This window comes from Gobio gobio (genome assembly GCF_949357685.1).
Source record: "Gobio gobio genome assembly, chromosome: 22".
NCBI classification, from domain to species: Eukaryota; Metazoa; Chordata; class Actinopteri; order Cypriniformes; family Gobionidae; genus Gobio; species Gobio gobio.
Genome location: NC_137118.1, coordinates 28040919 through 28061684, shown reverse-complemented (window position 1 = coordinate 28061684; position 20766 = coordinate 28040919). Strand labels below are relative to the sequence as shown.

The window sequence follows — 20766 nt, the reverse complement described above, 5'->3', positions numbered from 1 at the left end:
TTTTGCTAGTTTCAGCCCAATGCAGTTATCATTTTCACATCCAGCGCCACATTGTTTAAATAGAAAACGCACTCGTACCCATCTGTTCGCCCATGCACAACTGGTATGTGATACGTTTCTCTGAAAACGAGGTGTGTTCAGGCGCATTGTTGGTGAGTTGCTATTTTGAGGCAACTGAAAATGACTGCAGCATTTACCAACAAAAACCCGGTCTAAAGTCAATAGCGCTGTATTTTTTGTTATTTAAAGTAGGGGTGCACCGATCCGACTTTTTCAGTCCCGATACCGATACCGATGCCTGGGCTTTGTGTATCTGTCGATACCCGATACCGATCCGATACTATTGTTGAATTAATAATAAACTGTATATCTTCCACCTTATACCTTCCTTGAAGAGACTAAGGCACCAGACTTTACTAACTAAAAATAACTAAGACAAAATAACAGATGTATGTAAAGTGTTGAATTCTTATTTATTTAAAAAACAATTGTGCATTCAAATCTAAAATAGAATGTAATCAAACTTCTTTAAATAAATAAAATGTAGCAGTGGAAACAAAAAACAGTGTATTGGTCAAACATACAATAGTAATCTGACAGTTACCAAACATTTTTTACACTACAGATAATTGTTTTGGTAAATAATCATATCAATATTAAAAAGTAGCATTCCAAATTAACAAATAGTCTTAATTTTCTGCCATATGCAATTTAATAAAAATGATCAGCTAGCTAATAACAACTTTGTTCTGGTTTCACCTCACTCCTGTCTAAATGATTGTAGGCTAGGCCTATTTATTTTACTACACATTGTCAACAGAAATAAGCTGAAATAGGCTACTGTTGATAATTAAAAATAATTCTTACTACCCACTCTTGCTTAATTGGGTAAGCACACTTGTGTTCTCATTTCAGATGCGTTCTGAGTAAATTAATAAACTGATTCATGAGTTCAGTGTTGGACAGATCAGTTGTTCTAACCAGTCGTTAAAATGATTCGGTTCAAAGGAGTCATTAGGTCGTGAATCGGACATTAGCAGACGCGTTGTGTGCGAATCCCGTCTGTTAGAACATCGCGAAAGATGTCAACACACAGAAAACACTTCATAACTGAATATGATTTGTCTCCCGTTTATTGAAAGTATGCTTTATGTCAGCTGGTCAGAGAAGAGTCAACATTTTTTGAGCGCAATGCACACCCAGCGGTAATTCAAGGACACAATTGTCCGAATGTGTCACGTGCAACATGGTTTCGGTCTTCCGACCTTTAGATTTGGAATTGGATTAATATGTGAAATATGAGAGAGCTAACGCTGATTATTTTGAAGACCCAGAGAGCGCGAGCGGGGGAGGAGCTCTCTGGTCGGTCTCTCTGTCTCTGACTCAGTCACAAGCGCAGCATCTATTCCACATACAATAACTCGTCAAATTAGGCTTTGGCGGCCATCAAAAAATGTTCAATGCAGGAAAGACCCTGACTTTGCAGTAATACCACCTCCCATCGAAACATTTAAGTTACTTTGCAGACATTGCAAACAGCCGACGAACTAGTTGGCGTGGCAAGCGTGAAATATCTCCTCCACACAGCCGACTCTCTGGCTCGCTCCATGTTGCTTCTAGCATGCGACACACACGTGAAGCTAACGAATGACGTAGGTTCTGCTGCGACGGAAAAAAAACACCTGGATCGGCTTGTGGATCTGTTCATTTTTCCGATCCCCGATCCAGCTATTTTGTCAGTATCGCGGCCGATATCCGATCCTAATATCGGATCGGTGCACCCCTAATTTAAAGGGCACGTTAGTTATGTGCACCTGTAGGCGGGTACACAATGTGTGTACACTCTGCTTGTTACACACAGGGATGTGCTGCAGCACACAAACATTTTTAAATATTAAAAATAAAAGGATTCCTCTCTGGTGAAGCGCTCAGTTTTTACGCTTGCAAATTCCGTCATTTAAATAGTGAATCTGCCATGGTGCAAGCGCAACTGGCTTTTAAAGATGAGACTCTGATTGGTTTATTGCACATAACGCACCCATAATTCATTAAGAGCCTAGGTACAACCCTTTTGCACCATGTGCCTGGCACACCGACCATTTTTTCCGTCGTTAAACTAGCAAAAATGGATTCTGCACCATGCACTCAGATCATTGAAAGAGGGCCCTAAGACTGAGACTACAGATTTGTAAAGATCCAACCTTTTAGAGTGTGGATTATATTGTTATTACTGTATCTTCTGCCTATAGGAACCAGATTCTTCTGTATTGTCATAGTGTGTTGACTGTTGCAGGGCTGCCCAAAGCTGCAGTCATCACACATTTGCAGTCCCTAAAGGCAGCAGCTGGGTTTTGGGCGTACGGCGGCACAGGAAGTGATGTCATCTACACGCCACTTCCCCTGTATCATAGTGCTGCCTCACTTGTAGGCATCGGAGGGACCATTGAATTGGGTAATTCCCGTAATCTCATAACCTTTTAATGAACAGCCTATAGGTGATCACAAGCATTGATGTTTTCTTGTGGTAATTAAAGACATCCATTTGTCTAATCCAAACACATTGTCAGATTGGGAGAAATATTATTTATGACTTGCTCTTCAAGGGTCACCCAAAAATGAATATTCTGTCATCTTTTACTCACCTCATGTCATTCCAAACCTGTATGCATTTCTTTCTAAAGTGGAACACAAAAGGACATTTTTACAAAAATGTCTCAATAGATTACTCGTTAAAAGATCGATGGCGATCTTGATTTAAACAGCCACACAATCTTATTCTTAAATGACAATGATTCAGCTATGGCTATTAAACCTTTGACAAGTACGATCACAGCAAACATTCAGATCTGCATTCTAAACCAGAGAGAGCAGTTATCATGTAGGTATGAAACAGCTTCACAAACAGTCTTTTCCAATACACAGTATTGTTATTTCTGTGTTACAAACATTCAGATTATCACAGAAGCACTGGGATAAAAGTTTGTAGTTTGGATATAAACACTGATGTCTACAGTAGTGATCAAAATAGAGCAAACCACCTTTTAAAAAAGTAACTTGGCGCTTAAAATATCAATTGTATGATACACGGGGCAATTTTTTTGCCCAAGCAACATCGCTGCGCAACATTGCCTGGAAACATTGCTCAAAAAGTTGCCCTGTGTATCATCACCTTCAGTGTTTTTGTCAATACAACGAAAGTCCAATGTTGTTTGGACACGTTCATCACATGTTCCTGTATCTTCTTTTTCCTGTATAAAGGGTGACAGAATGTTGATTTTAGGTTGAACTATCCCTTTAAGATTCTTTTACTCCACTTTGAATTTATGTTTTTATTAGACTTCTTCTCACCAAAGTAATTGCAATTTAGTAACTTATAGTATGCAATACGTTCACACCCGTTCACACCAAGACCAATAACTATAAAGATAATGGTAAAGATATAGATCTAAAAAAATGTTTAAATATAAAAGAATAGCAGAGCCCTATAGAGAACGTTGTTCTAGAGAACTATAACGATAACGGCACAGACAAATTGCTGGAATTTCAACTATTTTGAAAGTGCTATTTTATCCAGTTGATGAACAATAAAAACATTGACAGCCACTCAGAATCCATCCTGCTTACAGGGCATGAGCATTTATAGCAACTGACGACAAAACTGAAGTGCTTATAATAAACAGAATGATATTGTGCAGTAGTGTGGATGCTAATATAGTTATCGTTATATTTATCTTTATAAGTTAACGTTTTTGGTGTGAACGGGCCTTTAAGGTGTATGTTTCTGTTGCAAAGTAAAGGCAGCAAATGTTATAACAGTGTATGCTGGGTTTAAAGAGTTGTGCCAAATAGTCTTATGTTTGAGAGATTGCCAAGTGTTTGCAAAACCAACCACCCAAACAGACCCCAGTGCTAGAGACAGAGTCATTGATCAGTCGGATTCAAATGTACATGTGTTATTGCTTGGTACAAATATTTTTAAAGTCACTGTACACTGCTTGGTTACATTTTATCTCAGATGATCATGGAAATGCTTTCTTTTGACCTGGGATAAATGACAAAGGTTATGTCTTTGACTTTGTGTGGCCATTCCTTAATACATTCATTCCTTCATTCATTAATTTAGAGCTGTCTAATGCTTCTAAAATTTCCATTTTCACTTTCACCAAAACTGGACAGAATTAGCATGTTAATGAGCTGTATGGAACATGCTTGTGTAATGTTCATTGCCAAAAACAGCCTTATTAGTTACATCAGACTGAATAGTTGAACTGAATTGCAAAGCATGTTTAATTTCATATCTGTCTCTGTGCTTTTGTCATTTAGGTGCCACCTGTGTCCTAAAGAAGAAGTTTTCAGCCTCTCACTTCTGGAAAGACTGCAGGAAATACAATGTCACCATATTTCAGTATATAGGAGAGCTTTGCCGATATCTGTGCAATCAGCCTGTGGTACAGTACCTCATCTCATGTAAATCTGTGTGGGTACATACAGTATGTGGGTCATTCTCAGAGAGCGGTGCCATTTTTGCCAGAAAATTTCAGCAAAATTTGTATTTTATAAATTTTTATTTACAGCATGTTTGAATTGGCTGAATTGTTTTCATGACCAAATTGTTTAAATGTTTGTATTTCAACAACAAAGTGGAGTAGAAATGATATAATGAAAACGTGCTATAAAATTTTTAATGTTTGTATAAATTATGAATCTAAAATTATAAATAAATTATTATCTAAAAATATGTAGCAGTTGAATTTGTACTGTTGTTAATTTTAGCCCTGTTACAGTAAGTTTGACATTTTAATTGAGATTCTTCTTTTGTGTTCTGCTAAAGAGAGAAAAGTTTGGAATGACATACGGGTGAGTCAATGACGGAATGTTTACTTTTGGGTGAACTATCCCTTTCCTGCTGTTTTCTGAGCATGACTCATAAGCATGTATGACCCTTTGTGTTGTTTTTTATGTCTGGTTTCAGGTTGTTCAGTTTGAAATCGTAAATGCTTGGTTTTAGTTTGTGTAAATGAAAGAGCATATATTACGTAATCTCATAACAATAAGACCAGCTACGGTCCTGTTAATTCCACATTAATGTCTTCATTATGCATCAAGCCTCATTATTTTAACAATCGACCCAGGACTCCAGAAGGGTCCGTACACAGAAGCTCACTGCAGAGTTTGTGTCTTTGGTCACGCAGACAAACTCTGCAAAGAAAGAATCCATGTGCTCTGTGAATCCATGAAAATGAACCTTTTGGTTTGTGTGGGGTTGTGTTGCGTTTTCATGGCTAACTGACAGACGGCTCTTTTGTTAATGTTTCTCATTCACGGTTCATGTGCGTCAGGACATCAGTGTGTCCCTGAGTCTGTCAAAGATCTCTTTGTGCCCATCCTCTAACACGGCCCGGACGGTCACACCGTATTCATCAATATGCTAACGACGGACACACTAATGTGCTATCTAAGCAAACACACAAAACATTACAGTGACAGGCACATACTGTAAGCACAGAAATACACATTCTGCAGCAGGAACATCCACATGAATCTCTGCACACACACCATTTCGAAATGGGACATGTCTTGTGTAAGAGCGAGAAATGTTGTTTGTCAGTCCATTGATGAGCTTTAACTGACAGCACACACAACCATGAGGCTTTTGTGAATATGGAGCGGTTCTGCTGGTCTGACTGGCTCGTATTGTTCACCCACACACATGGTCTTACTGAGAAATGCAGCACTGCATGAAACAATCACCCAGACCTTCATTGAAGGAAGGACCCGAGCCAGCGGGTGAGATCTTTTGACATAAGTCAAAACAGCCATGTAACAGCCACCCAGAACACCCTAGCATTGTGGTAGTGAGTTCTGCATAGACAAACACTACTCACATTTTCTTTTTAAAATGTTTTTTCATTAATTACTGGACTCAAACCTAAAGTTGTATATGAAAAATGGAACCCAGATCAAACATGCAAATTTTACAGTTTCTCTCCGGGCATCCAAGACATCTCTGTTGTCTCTGACATGAATGTGATCTATGTGATCGTGAAAAGGTTTATCTTGATGTGTTGTGTGTGTTTGTGTCTATTAGGCAGAGAATGAGAAGGATCACAGGGTGCAAATGGGTGTTGGGAACGGACTCCGGCAGGACGTATGGAGAGAATTTCTCCAGCGTTTCGGGGAGATCCGCATGTGTGAGATCTACGGCTCCACCGAAGGAAACCTGTGCTTCATGAACCACATCGGCAAGATCGGAGCAGTCGGCCGCTCCAATTTCTTTTACAAGGTTAGTTCAGAAACTCAATGCAGCCTGCAACAACAGTAATTCACCCTGGGTTTATGACTGGTTGTCAAGTTTAGAGGGCAACAAAAAGATAAGCAAGTCTTAGTAAATGATTGAACTATATCTATAGTGGTGCGTCTCAATGGCGACAAACATGTGATTGCGCCAGAATTCATTACTTGCATCTCTTTGCTTTGATGTCAAAGGCCCAAGGTCAATGACACCAAGAGCAGAAATATCATCCGTGTTGTGTGTTTAAGATGTTCTTGTTTAGTTTGTTTATTTGTTTTGATGAAGGTTTCTGTTTTTAAAATAAGCCCAAACTATAGGTTTTTACACAAACGTTAGTGTATGGTTCAGTGCACAGTCCAATTTTTCTAATCAAGAGTACTCTGTGTTCAGCTTAGTTGTTTTGCCTGTTGTTGCACAGTCCAAAAAAAACAGAGGAGACTGAAGAACAAGCTACTGGAGTTGCAACAAAAATAGACACCCATGTTGATGAGTGCTAGGTGGTGCTGGGGCTCCCCCTATAATAGCCATAGCACCTGCCCAGCACCCCCAAGAAATGTCTGTAATTTTTTTATATTTATATTTTAATGTCATGTTTGAACATTCTTTTTCATGTTTTTAAAATGGGAATTAAATAATAATTTAAAATTATATATATTTTAGTCTAAAATAACGTGAGGCCCAAACAGGTGATCTTCTTTGGCCAATGGGCTCGGCGCCCGCGAACCTCTGACCTTAAATCATTTCAGCTTGTTTTTGATAGCGAGTTTTAGCAAAGTAAAATAACGTTACACCAAAATGGATCGTTTTTTGCTCCCTAAACGTCCACGTTCTGAGTCACATCCTGAAACGAGAAACAAGACTCTGAAGGTGCAGACACAACACTCGTCGTCACAGAGCCTCAGGAACAAGAAAATCCTGGGGATGAACTTGAAGACGGAGAATCGGCGGCGGCGGTTTCCATTGAGGATGCTAACGTTACGGTTTGTGCTGCAGGTCAGACTAGGGTTGCCACCCGTCCCGTAAAATACTGAATCGTCCCGTATTTACAAGCAAAATGACGCGTCCCGTATCAAACCAATACGGGATGCAAATTGTCCCATATTTTACATAGATCCACACATAGTTCAATTAACATACAGATTTTGCAGTGTGGAGAATACTGATAGCAAATATAAAGAAATCAATTTCACAATAAGTAGTACAGGAGCTAATTTGTGCGTGATTGCGTTTTAGCGGCTTTGTTGCCATAGCGGCGGAGTCTCGAGAACATGCGATGTGCCTGTAAACTTGCACGTTTTTTTTAAAAACATGTCGAGCTCGCGTCGCGTCCACCGTTTGAACGCAAGATCTCCAGATATAGAACTGAATATCAAAAAGGTATCAATGGGTCTGTTCAGTAACTCATGATGAACTTCAGGCCAACTGCACACTTTATGAGAAGCATTTCAGTGTCTCAGACTGACTGACTTAAAGGGTTAGTTCACCCAAAAATGAAAATTCTGTCATTAATTACTCACCCTCATGTTGTTGGACACCCGTAAGACAAATGAAGATATTTTAGTTGAAAGCTGATGGCTGAGAAAGGCTTCAGACAGGCCTCCATTGGCATTCAGTACATTGACACTTCCAAGATCCATGAAAGGCACTTAAAATGTCGTTACAAAGTCTATCTCACCACAGTGGCTCTACAATAATTTTACGATGCGACGACAATAGTTTTTGTGCGCAAAAAAAAATCTAAATAACACCTTTAACCAACTTGTTCTCGACTTCCGTGTGTGCCTCCATGACGCATGCGCGAGAATATGACGTACATAATTTTCATTTTTGGGTGAACTAACCCTTTAAAGCAGCAGCGCTGACAGACCGGTCTATGTGACACACCTCCGTGCTTCTAAAGGTATAGGCCTATAGGTTTTTTTAATGGATAATATATAATATAATATTCCATACATTATCAGAGCTTGGCAGACAGAATTATACATTTTTTAGACAGGGTAATTAATAGATTATAGCCTAATAAATGATAAATTAATTTATAATTTAGCTAGGCTATATTAATCATACATAATAAATAATCCTGTCATATAAAGTTTATGACATTTAAAAAATATTTAGATAAAAATGGGACAAATAATTACATGATAATATAGTCATAATTTAAGTAAATTAATAAAAAAATTAACATTTTTGAAATTCAAAAAAGTGATTACTGGTTCAGAATGGCTGCTTAAAGGGACAGTTCACCCAAAAATGAAAATTCTGTCATCATTATTTACTCACCCTCAAGTTGTTCCAAACATGTATACATTTCTTTGTTATGTTGAACACACAGGAAGATTACTATTGAAGTCGATGGTGCCCCCAAAGCAGCCTGGTTACAAACTTTCTTCTAAATATCTTCTTTTGTGTTCAGCAGAACAAAGAAACTCACACAGGTTTGGACATCATGAGGGCGAGTAAATGTTGACAGAATTTTCATTTTGGGTGAACTATCCCTTTAAAGTGCACCAAATAGGCTCTAAAGAGTTCTTTAGAAATAAATGAATGGGTGTCCCTTATTTGGCCACACTAAAGGTAGCAACCCTAGGTCAGACTAGTGTGTTGGTAACTGGCTGTGTGATTTCGTGATCTGAGCATTTTAGGCCAAAGCGTGTGTCTGTTGCTGCTCCGTTGTATTCAGGGCTTGACTGTGACATAATTGTGTGAAATAATATTTTCAGAGGTTTACATTGGCAGGCTTATGTATGTTGTATCTATAGCCCTTGCGTTGAATACTTAGGCCTATTTTATATATATATATATATATATATATATACAGGGCTCGACATTAAGCATGTTCACGTGCTTGTCCTTCAGACAAGTAAATCTGTCATCCACTTGTCCGAGTAAAAAATGTGCTTGTCCGGAAAAAAAAATTTAAAAAAATTGTGTGTGTTGTAAATAAAATGTATTCTGAAGCAATATTCTCACCAGTGTTCAATCAGCTTTGACATATGCATATTTGTGATATTTTTACCTTTTATAAAGGGCATTTTTCCCCTAATCTTGTTAAATATAGGCTATGATTCAGATTTCCTTTTATATTCTTAAATTGGATCAATAAATTAAATTAGAAGACACTGGCTGTTACCAGTCAAATTAAATAATTTACACTGAAAAATTACAACTTGCTTAAATATTATGAGATTGTTTTAAATATTTTTTGAATACAAATAAGAAATGTTGGAAAGATGGAACTAAACCACCAGTAGATGGCAGCAGGTGACCGTCTGAATGAGTGAGTCATTGAGTCGATTCGTTCAAACACTGATTCATTCAAGAATGAGGCAGTCGTTTACGCATAGTTCATTGAATCTTTGATTCTATCGATTCATTCAAAACTCTGAATCATTCAGTAACACACTGTTGCTGTGAGTCACACGCGTTCTGCTGTGATCTTTTGGAACTATTTTCGCTGCTGATATAGAACAAAAACAGTCAATATTGCATCTAAAATGTAAGTGATGAATAATTAATAATTGTTTATGGAACTGTCATATGAAATCAGTGTCATTTTCAGTCGTGATGTTATTCAGGAAAACAGCACTCTTGGTAATGTGACATTGCAACTGTATCATGTTATAAATATAAATAAACTCCACATTTCTACATTTTTACGGCAGTGTGTTAACTGAGTTTCTCTGTGTGAGCAGCGCACATTTGTTTCGATTTCTCCTCGAGAGGCTGCGCGAGCATCAACAGTGCAACGTTAGTTACCGTCAGTTCATTATACATTATTATCATTCACTGTCAATCGCCACTTACAGTAATGAATGCAGAATCATTCTTGCATTTGGTTGATTCCCTAGTTATTTTTTGTTAATGACGTTTTATCAGGCTACTTGTCCGTCGGGCAAGTAAAATTTTCTTTTACTTGCCCCTTCAAAAAATCCACTTGTCCCGGACAAGCGGACAAGCGTTAATGTCGAGCCCTGTATTATATATATATATATATATATATATATATATATATATATATATATATATATATATATATATATATATATATATATATATATATATATATATATATATATATATATATATATATATATATATATATATATATATATATATATATATATATATATATATAATGCCTATAGTTGCGGAACGAATATAGTTAATGCGGGCGTGTACGCATTAATTTATACCAGGGTGGTCCAATGTGACTCCATAATGCCATAATGACGCCGCAAAATTCAAAGCACCTTCTCTTAAGTGTTGAGCATCCCCATAGCACCTGCAACAGAAAATCTCTGGAGCCGCCACTGCTGTTTTGTCATAGATTACCCTCACCTGTGGCCTGTTGCATGAAGTTAGCTGAACAAACTCTGAGTTTCAGAGTAGGTTTAGAGTTGACAAAAACAAACAAATCTATACTGGTTTAGATCAGGTTCAGTGGGCTCACACCGCTCTGTATAAACGTTCTCTGTCAACTGTCTCTGAAAGTGTGTCATGTGCAGCAAATAGCCAATCACATCAGTTTGATTCACTTCTTGCGAGATAGCTGCGCAATTCTCTGCTGAAGATTAAGAGATCATTATAAAAATATCATAAAATTAAACGCATTTAGTGAATAACTCTGATTATCTTTTCATCACGGCACCTGTTAGTGGGTGGGATATATTAGGTAGCTAGTGAACATTTTGTCTTCAAAAGCCGCGTTTCCACCGAAATTACCCGGAACTATTTGTACCAGGAACTTTTTTCCCAGGAACTTTTTCTCCCCCAGACCTGCTACTATCTGCGTTTCCACTGCGGTCTAAAGTACCGGGAAGATTAGGCAAATTAGTTCGGTGACGTGGGAATGTGCGTGACTGCTCCTCCCAGTCACACACGGACAGTAATCACTTTTGCGCGATACTGTCTGCAACAATAACAAGTGGAGGAGATGCAAGCAGCGCTGCTTTTGCTGGTTATGTATACACATTACCAACACTGCTTATTTAAACGTGCACTTTCACCTGGTTTGACCATTTTAATGCAAAATGGGATGATGGGCAATCCAAAATCTGAATGTGTTGTAATAGCTCAATTCCAAAACAAAAGATTTTCTATAAAAGGATAATGAGGTTTCAGTCATTCATGACAGATGTGAAATTAAAGACACAGTGACATTTTACACATTTGACTTTATTTTAGACAGGTTAGTTCTTACAAAATTAAAATAAAAGTGTGCAAAGACAAATAAATTACTAGAACAATAAAATGAAAATATAAAATGTGAAAACAACAATATAAAAAAAGTGTATTTTTCAGTAACCTGTCCAAGAGCTGTGCCAACACGTACAATATATAAAGTACAAATGTGGTAGTGCAAATGCTTCATTCAAGCGGCTGGTCATTGCGGCTACTTTTTGAACGACTGGACAAACTGTCCAAGAACAGACAGAAACCCGGTCTGAAAGTCCCTCTGCTGCCGTCTGCTTTCTTCCGCTTCTGACTGGTGGAATGCCAACTCTTGCCTCCTCATCTCTCCTCGGCCTGGCTCTCAAGTAACAGCTGAATATATTGGTCACGCTGTTCTTGTCCATGCTGCAGGACGGCCCGGTTAGCATTCTCCATGTCCCTCAGTGCATCAAGAAAGTCACAGTCCCTTTTCCTTTTCCCTAAGTAGAAAAATTGCACAGAAACACATGGAAATTAATACACAAGGCAACCATGAAACAATAGAAACCATCAATTAATTGTTTAAAGTGTTTTCACCACAAACAATGAACAATTGTTTGCCCAGCTTGAACAATGCCCAGTGTGCAATTTTTATCATGGGCAATTTAAGTTTACAATTAAAAACAACAAAACTACTCAAAACCATTAAGGATTACAAATCAGTTTTTAAATATATACACATTTTTGTCAGCTTTATACCTTGGCGTGTGTGCATTTCGGCTGGAGACACGGGACGCGGGCTACTGGTAACCGCGGGGGAAAACACGCTGGTCTCCGTTGCCTGCAATTCATTGGGGCCACTCGTTATGTCTGGAAAAGCACGTTGAAAAAAGTTACTGCAACGTGTTTAAACACTGCAACGAGTTTAATAGATGATACCAAGATGAGATATTTACCTTCAACCCACTCGGATTCCTGGATGGTTTCCAACAACGCACTAGCCGAGTCTTTCGTTACCGCTGCACCAGAAAAGGACGGTCTGTGTCCCAACAACGCGTCCAGGCGGTCATACCACTTGTTGATACGCCGGTCGGAACCGCTCCGGTTGTTATGATCCTTTAATTTCTTGTAATCTTGTCTTAATTTCTTTAACTTCTCTCTGCACTGTTTTCCAGTGTGACTGGAACTGAGTCGATATCTTCAGGTATACCTTTTCATTGAGGGTCGTTTCATTTTGTTGAACTCCATTGTTGCAAAGAAAATATTTACTGAACGCAGAACCCACCTCGCAAAAGACTTGTAAAAATGGCGGTTGAAAAAAAAATGCTGCGAGAGCTCAACCAATCAGCATGTTAAGCGCCCAAGTCCCACCCCCGAAAGTTCCCGAACTTTTAAAAAGTACCACCTCGCAAGCAGGGCCGTTTGGAGGGGGAAATATTTACCCGACACTTCATTTAGACCCTGGTTCCTGCGGTCGAAACACACTGAGTTCCACCCCAAAGTTCCTAGTTCCGGGGGAAAGTTCCTGTGGTGGAAACGCGGCTAAAGTTGATGTGTTAGAAGCAGGAAAAATGGGAGAGCGCAAGGATTTGAGCGAGACGACTGGGTCAGAGCATCTCCAAAACGGCAGCTCTTGTGGGGTTTTCCCGGTCTGCAGTGATCATTATCTATCAAAAGTGGTCCAAGGAAGGAACAATGGTGAACCGGCGACAGGGTCATGGGCGGCCAAGGGTCATTGATGCATGTGGGGTGCGAAGTTTGAGGTGTTGACTTGGCCTCCAAATTCCCCAAATCTCAATCTAATCAAGCATCTGTGGGATGTGCTGAACAAACAAGTCTGATCCATGGAAGCCCCACCTAGCAACTTACAGGACTGAAAGGATCTGCTGCTAACATTTTTGTGCCAGATTCCACAGTACACCTTCAGGGGTCTAGTGGAGTCCATACCTCGACGGGCCAGGGCTCTTTTGGCAACAAAAGGGGGACCAACACAATATTAGGAATAGTCATATTGTTATGCCTGATCGGTGTGTGTGTATATAATATATATATATATATACATATACACAGTTGCAAGAAAAAGTATGTGAACCGCTTGCAGAATCTTTGAAAATGTGACTAAATAAGAGAGATCATACAAAATGCGTTATTTTTTATTTAGTACTGCCCTGAATAGACAAAAGACAAAAAAATGGCTGAATTTATTTAAATGACCCCGTTCAAAAGTTTATGAACCATTGATTCTTAATTCTGTGTTTTGTTCCCTGAATGATCCACGGCTGTTTTTTTGTTTTGTGATGGTTGTTCTTGAGTTCCTTGTTTGTCCTGAGCAGTTAAACTGGCCAATGTTCTTCAGAAAAATTCTCCTGGTCCTGCAAATTCTTCATTTTTCTAGCATCTTTTGCATATTTGAACCCTCTCCAGCAGCGACTGTATGATTTTGAGATCCATTATTTCACACTGTGGACAATTGACGGACAGCTATTAAAAAAGGCTCAAACATTCACTGATGCTCCAGAAGGAGGGGGGGGGGGGGGCTTATTGAATTTGAAGATCAAGGTAAATTGTACTTAATTTGTCTTCCGGGAAACATCGCGTTTCCTTATATTTTTTTATAAAAAAAAATTCCATATTGTTATTCTTAAAATTTGTATTACTATGTTGTATTTGTATTGTATATGTGCACTGGAAGCTTCAGCACCAAGAAAAAATCCTTGTGTGTGCAAGCACACTTGGCAATAAAGCTCTTTCTGATTCTGATTCTGATTCTAAGTATCTTCTGTTGCTTCTGAATGGCAGTACTAAATTAATAAAAATTATATTTAAAAAAAATTTGGACATCTTCATCCTGTTCAAAAGTTTTCACCTCCTGGCTCTTAATGCATTGTGTTTCCTTCTGGAGCATCACTGAATGTTTGAACCTTTTTTAATAGTTGTGTTTGAGTCCCTCAATTGTCCTCAGTGTGAAATGATGAATCTCAAAATCCTACAGTCACTGCTGGAGAGGGTTCAAATATGCAAAAGATGCTGGATAACTGAAGAGTTTTCAGGACCTGGAGGATTTTTCTGAAGAACATTGGTCAGTTTAACTGCTCAGGACAAACAAGAGACTCAAGAACAACCATCACAAAACAAACAAAAAACAGCCGTGGATCATCCAGGTAAAAACACACAGTATTGGTTCATAAACTTTTGGACGGTTCATTTTTAATAAATTATAAATTCAGCGACATAAAGTCTTCTGGACTATATGTAAAAAAAAAAAAAAAAAAAAAAAAAAAAAAAAAAATTTTCACAAAAATGTATCACTAAATAAAAAAACAATGCATTTTGTATGATCTCTTTCGTTTTGTTAAAATGAATCACATTTTCACAGATTCTGCAAGCGGTTCACATACTTTTTCTTGCAACTGTATATCACTCCCCTTTACACTTTAATGGGATTGTGGTCTCACAATAATTTGCCATGTTTAGTAAATCTGGGTTTAAATTGAGCTTTTATTGGACTGCCAGCAGATTATTCAGACTTGGTTTGAAGGATTCTGCTGAATGTTGGTGGTGTGAGAGGGTGGAAGGAGTTTTACAAGAATTTTGTTCTGAGGTTCATAATTATGTTCCAGAAGTATCAGGATGCTACTGTTTGTTTTGCCTAAGTATTTATGTCCATCTTTGATACATATACATATATAGGTTACTTGAAAACATGGACAGTATACACTCACCTAAAGGATTATTAGGAACACCATACTAATACTGTGTTTGACCCCCTTTCGCCTTCAGAACTGCCTTAATTCTACGTGGCATTGATTCAACAAGGTGCTGAAAGCATTCTTTAGAAATGTTGGCCCATATTGATAGGATAGCATCTTGCAGTTGATGGAGATTTGTGGGATGCACATCCAGGGCATGAAGCTCCCGTTCCACCACATCCCAAAGATGCTTTATTGGGTTGAGAGCTTTGTGACATGGTGCATTATCCTGCTGGAAGTAGCCATCAGAGGATGGGTACATGATGGTCATAAAGGGATGGACATGGTCAGAAACAATGCTCAGGTAGGACGTGGCATTTAAACGATGCCCAATTGGCACTAAAGGGCCTAAAGTGTGCCAAGAAAACATCCCCCACACCATTACACCACCACCACCAGCCTGCACAGTGGTAACAAGGCATGGTGGATCCATGTTCTCATTCTGTTTACACCAAATTCTGACTCTACCATCTGAATGTCTCAACAGAAATCGAGACTCATCAGACCAGGTCTTCAACTGTCCAATTTTGGTGAGCTTGTGCAAATTTTAGCCTCTTTTTCCTATTTGTAGAGGAGATGAGTGGTACCCGGTGGGGTCTTCTGCTGTTGTAGCCCATCCACCTCAATGTTGTGCATGTTGTGGCTTCACAAATGCTTTGCTGCATACCTTGGTTGTAACGAGTGGTTATTTCAGTCAAAGTTGCTCTTCTATCAGCTTGAATCAGTCGGCCCATTCTCCTCTGACCTCTAGCATCAACAAGGCATTTTCGCCCACAGGACTGCCGCATACTGGATGTTTTTCCCTTTTCACACCATTCTTTGTAAACCCTAGAAATGGTTGTGCGTGAAAATCCCAGTAACTGAGCAGATTGTGAAATACTCAGACTGGCCCGTCTGCGACCAACAACCATGCCACGCTCAAAATTGCTTAAATCACCTTTCTTTCCCATTCTGACATTCAGTTTGGAGTTCAGGGGCCTCATTTATAAACGTTGCGTACGCACAAAAGAAGGGTACGCCACTCTCTACGCAATAATTGGTATTTATAAAAAGCAAACTTGACAGGAAAATGTGCGGTCCTTCACGCAAGCTCTGACCCAGGCGTACGCACAAAAACGGGTGAAATGAGAAATGGCGACACCGTCGGCAGATGGAAGAAACACGTGAAAGTGTGAAACTGTAGACCGTTGTGTAAAAGAAATGGCAATACTGCCTCTCATAAATAACTTGAAGACTTCACAAAGCAAGTATTAGCCTACAATTAACAGCCTACACGAACACCCGTTTGATCGATCTGCAGTGTAAAACAAACAAAATCAAACGAAAATTACAACAGAAAATTAAAACAGAAAATTAAAAAAAAGAAAAGTGAAATATGTTCTGCAACAATATTGGCATGTTATGCAATTCATCCTCATAAATAATATGGTAAACAGAACGAAATAATGTACAAAACTGATATTCTCGTCAATGTGTCCGTCTGGCGGAGCAGATATAGATAGATAGATAGATAGATAGATAGATAGATAGATAGATAGATAGATAGATAGATAGATAGATAGATAGATAGATAGATAGATAGATAGATAGATAGATAGATAGATAGATAGATAGATAGATAGATAGATAGATAGATGTATTAATTGTCCACTTGGGAAAGTTGTTTTCATAGTAAAAATTTCTTCATCAGCTACGGAATCATGGTATTCATGCAAATGCCTTTAGTTTGTTTTATTTTCGATAAAATAACATATGACGTATGTCTCAACCATTCAGAAAGCTGCAAGAAATTACATTTGCACTGAACTATTTCCCATTTCCACGTAGATAATAGGGGTAGGGATTAATAGGGATTCCCCAATAATTGCCGCCAGTTTCTCATCAAGAGGGGTCAGCTCCGGTGTCCCCTTTCCCCCACCCGTGGCAGACACACTCTGGCGATGGAGCGCTAGACGCTTTTTTGCCTCGACTTTGATGTCCGACCATTTCTTTTTATTTTCGGCCACGGTCCGAGGTTGTGAGGCTACAGTATTTACGGCGTCTGCAACCTTTTGCACCTCAAGTGCCTTTTTGGCATTAGTAATGCCCACACTGTGCCCTCCAAAAAATATTTTTCCCCTCTTTTCCACCTCGCCAACGATAGTTTCTACTTCACATTGAGTGAAGTTACGTTTTTTTGATTTCCTCTCTGTATTTGCCATGATTTCGCAATCGATGAATATTAACTTGTGGGCGTTTCACGGACTATTTATGGGCAACTATGGGCGTGACATGAAGCCGCAAAAGCTGCGCTACATTTAGAATTGATTGTGATTTATTAAGGGAAAACTGCGTAGGATGTGTGTGCGCACGGTTTTATAAATCAGAATATTTCTGTGCGTACGCACGTCCTATGTTTCATCCGCACGCCACTTCTGACGCAAATCCTACGCAAAGTTTTATAAATGAGGCCCCAGGAGATTGTCTTGACCAGGACCACACCCCTAAATGCATTGAAGCAACTGCCATGTGATTGGTTGATTAGATAATTGCATTAATGAGAAATTGAACAGGTGTTCCTAATAATCCTTTAGGTGAGTGTATATTTGACGGTATATGGGTCAATGACCTGTTGGTGAGTGGCAAAATTATGTGAAGCTCAAGGATAAGGAGATAATTTGAAGGTGAAATTAGGCTCCAACTGTTCTTAGATGTTTTCAATCAATGGGATGAAAATCAGGTATCAGTGTGTGCCCTGTTTTATTTAAAGAACAGGGATCTATCAACTTCACAACTCGTGTTTGTGAAAGTGTATCATGGCACAGACAAAGGAGATTTCTTAAGACCTCAAAAAATGAGTTATTGTTGCTCATCAGACTGGAAAAGGTTATAAAACCATCTCTAAAGAGTTTGGACTCCAATGGTTCACAAATCCACAGTCAGACATATTGTGTACAAATAGAGGAAATTCAAAAGAAATGCTACCCAGGAGTGGTCGACCAACAAAGATCAATCCAAAAGCAAGATATGCAATAATCTGTAAGGTCACAAAGGATCGCAGGGTAACTTCTAAGCAACCAAAGGCCATTGGCTGATGTTAATGTTCATGTGTCCACCATCAGAAGAACACTGAACATGCATGGCAGAGTTGCAAGCAGAAAGCCACTGCTCTCCAAAAAGAACATTGCTGCCCATCTGCAGTTTGCTAAAGACCATGATGACAAGGCAGAGGGCTATTGGAAAAATGGTTTGTGGATGGATGAGACAAAAGAGAATGAGAAGCGTTATGTTTGGCCCATGTTTAGGCCTGTTTTGCTGCATCTGGGCCAGGACGAATTGCCATAATTTGTGGAACAATTAATTCTGAATTATACCAGTGAATTCAAAAAAGATGTCAGGACATCTGTCCATGAACTGAAGCTCACGAGAAAGTAGGTCATGCAGTAAGGTAGCACACAAGTCATTCTAAGAAGAGCAAAGTTAATGTTTTGGAATGGCCCAAACCTAATCTAATTGAAAAGTTGTGGGAGGACTTGAAGCAAGCAGTTCATGTGAGGAAACCCACCAACATTCCTGAGTTGAAGGAATGGGCTAAAAGTCGTGCAGGACTTATCAGCAGTTGCCGGAATTTGTTTTTTCTCAATAAATAATTGACAGTATATAATAAGTATATATTTTTCTCAATAAATAATTGACAGTATATAATATGATTATATATTTTTTGTCTCATTTGTTTTATTGGATTGTCTTTGTCTACTTTTAGGACATCTGATGATATTTTGGGTCATATGCAGAAATGTAGACAATTCTAAAGGGTTTACAAACATTCAAGCACCACTGTATATATGTTACACTATATGAAAAAAAGTATTGGGACACCTGATCATTACACCAAAAGGGACTGACATCACATTCTAGATATTTAGACATTAATATGGAGTTGGTCCCCTTTTGCTGCTATATCAGCTGCCACTCTTCTGGGAAGGCTTTCCATGAGAATTTGGAGTGTTTCTGCGGGAATTTTTTCCCATTCATCCAGTAGAGCATTTGTGAGGTCAGATACTGATGTTGGATGAGAAGAACTGTTCACTCTGTGATTTTACATGGTCTTCCGTATCAAGGCCGCGTTGCTGCTCTTCCTAAACATGTCCACTTTCCAATAAAACCACTTATAGTTGAGCGTGGAATATCTAGCCAAAATTTCACAATCTGACTTATTACAAAGGTGGCATCCTATCACAGTACCATGCTTGAATTCACTGAGCTATATAGAACGAACCATTTCCCCCCACAAATGTTTGTAAATGCAGACTGCATGGTTGGGTACTTAATTTTATACACCTGTGGCAAAGGGTCTGATTGAAACATGAATTCAGTGGTTCAAGTGGTGTGTCCCACTACTTTTGTCCATATATTGTGTTTTTGTACATTTTGTGTATATATATATTTATATTTATATATATATATATATATATATATATATATATATATATATATATATATATATATATATATATATATATATATATACCAGAACTAGATAAACAAACACCATTTTTACACTAAAGAAAATGGAATTGACACTCATCACAGTGTCTTAGTACTACTGACAGTGTAATAGTACTGACACTTATCACAGAGAGATTCTCCCTGTCTGTGAGGCTTTAAATAAAGAGTAATGCTCACTTGGCATATTGTCAACCTGTTGCTTAATCATGGAGTCTGAGTGTTCCTATAATACATGATCAGTGTGAGTAGACAGGTGCTAGCAAGAGCATTGTCATGTAATCCTCGTCACACTATTCTTAGATGCTTCTGATTACAAAACCTCCAAAATTTTACTTACAGCAGTCATGTGAGCACATCTAAAATCCAAAATATTATTCTTAAAATAATGTCACTGTAGGGCATTAGTGTGATACATGTCACACACATACAGCACTTGTATAATTGGTGTACAGGTGTACAGGTCAGGATCAACCAAGAATAAATGTGACTGGACATGTATGTATAATTGTATGTTGTGTATTATAATTATTACCTCGTCTTTAGTAGAGAAACATTTTTTGTATGCATATGTTTAACAATTACAGATTCTTGAACAATTAAAGAAAGATGTTTAAATCTGTTTTTAAGATTATCCAGCTCAAATTATTGTAGTTAATATTAGGTAAAATAAATAATACTTTTATTGCAGCAGCAATATTGTTTATGTCTTTGAAATTAAATTGTGTGTTATCATTAAATGTCGGTTGACTGCCAATTATAATCAATAAAGATCTCTTGGAAGATCCCGCTTGGAAAATGCTGAACCGAACTGTCTGAAACGCTGAGTGTTTTTTTTGTTTTTGCAGATGATTTTTAAGTATGATTTGGTGAAATATGACATGATCAGAGACGAGCCTGCGAGAGACCACAATGGATTCTGCCAGCATGTTCAGAAAGGTAAGAACATTTGAAATGTTCTAAGAAAGATTCAGCCCAGCCAGTGGGCCACTTTACAATAATGGTCTGTCATTAAAGGATTAGTTCACTTTCAAATAAACTTTTGCTTATAATTTACTCACCCCCTTGTCATCCAAGCTATCCATG

The 20766-nt window shown here is 38.4% G+C and overlaps 1 protein-coding gene across 1 annotated transcript in view; it reads left to right on the top strand.

The window, feature by feature from the left end:
* slc27a6 (solute carrier family 27 member 6) overlaps window positions 1-20766 on the top strand; it is a 36566-nt gene that overhangs the window by 2906 nt on the left and 12894 nt on the right. Inside the window, exons 3-6 of the mRNA XM_079804158.1 lie at window positions 2294-2452; window positions 4324-4448; window positions 6089-6283; window positions 20529-20619. Of these exons, the coding sequence (XP_079660284.1) occupies window positions 2294-2452; window positions 4324-4448; window positions 6089-6283; window positions 20529-20619 (570 nt within the window). The remainder of the gene's footprint in view (window positions 1-2293; window positions 2453-4323; window positions 4449-6088; window positions 6284-20528; window positions 20620-20766) is intronic.